This window comes from Habropoda laboriosa, unplaced genomic scaffold, assembly GCF_001263275.1.
Source record: "Habropoda laboriosa isolate 0110345459 unplaced genomic scaffold, ASM126327v1 scaffold128, whole genome shotgun sequence".
NCBI classification, from domain to species: domain Eukaryota; kingdom Metazoa; phylum Arthropoda; class Insecta; order Hymenoptera; family Apidae; genus Habropoda; species Habropoda laboriosa.
Window position 1 is genome coordinate 2,124,408 of NW_017100281.1, and position 967 is coordinate 2,125,374.

The 967-nt window shown below is 23.7% G+C and overlaps 1 protein-coding gene across 1 annotated transcript in view; it reads right to left on the reverse strand.

Moving 5' to 3' along the window:
* The window catches only part of LOC108573634 (synaptic functional regulator FMR1), a 10,086-nt gene that overhangs the window by 3,859 nt on the left and 5,260 nt on the right, over positions 1-967 (reverse strand). The window contains exons 8-9 of the mRNA XM_017936102.1: positions 433-580; positions 85-222 (exon numbers count right to left, since the gene is read on the reverse strand). Coding sequence (XP_017791591.1) covers positions 85-222; positions 433-580 — 286 coding nt within the window. The remainder of the gene's footprint in view (positions 1-84; positions 223-432; positions 581-967) is intronic.

Sequence of the window (967 nt, forward strand, 5' to 3'; positions counted from 1 at the left end):
ATTGTAATTGTATTAAAAAATATTTCTATTATAAAATTAAAATAACATTAAGTATTTTGATAATTATGTAAATATAACACTTACCACACCACTTTTGTCGACAATTTCTTGTATTATACGACCATTCTTTCCAATTACTTTGCCTACCAGAACACGTGGTACTTGTATAGATTCCTCGCTATATTCGAGCATAGAACGAGCTTTTTTGACAGCTTCATGTGTCTGTAATGAAATAAACGCAATTTACATAATTTTTGTAACATTATTATATACATTTATATGCATATATAAATGTATATATACATATATCTTTTGTATAAAATTCATACATTCCATAATTCTTAAACAAACCTATGCTTATTCATTAAATTAAGTAAAACAGTAGTCAAAAATAATGATGCAAAAAGCAAAAAGATTTCTGTTGAATTTTACCTCTCCATATATTTTAAACGTGCATGAATTTTCCTCTAATTCTATATTTGTAATTCCATCAACCTTCCTTGCTTGCTGAATGTTTGCCCCATGAGCACCAATTGCTAAACCCATCAAATCTTCTCGAACATTAAATTCATCTGTGTATCTAAAAAATAAAGTGTTCCTTTTTTACATATTTAATTTCAAATATAGATAATAAACACTTTTCTGCTGAAACAATGCAGAATTCATAATAAATATATATACATATAATTATATCAAATTACAGTTGTAAAATTCAAAGTATCATTAGTTTTAATACTATTTTAAGTTAATGACTGTTGTTTGAATACTAATATTAGTTTTTCCACTAATATTGACAACTAACACTAAAAATATAGCAGAAACGATATATATATGTGGATATTTTTAATATATCTTCATATGTTGCATAATAAATTTTTAATTTTTAATCACACAAAATTTAAATCTTTTTTAATAACATGCATTTTTATATTATAACATTACAGTATAATGACAATAAACTTAATAT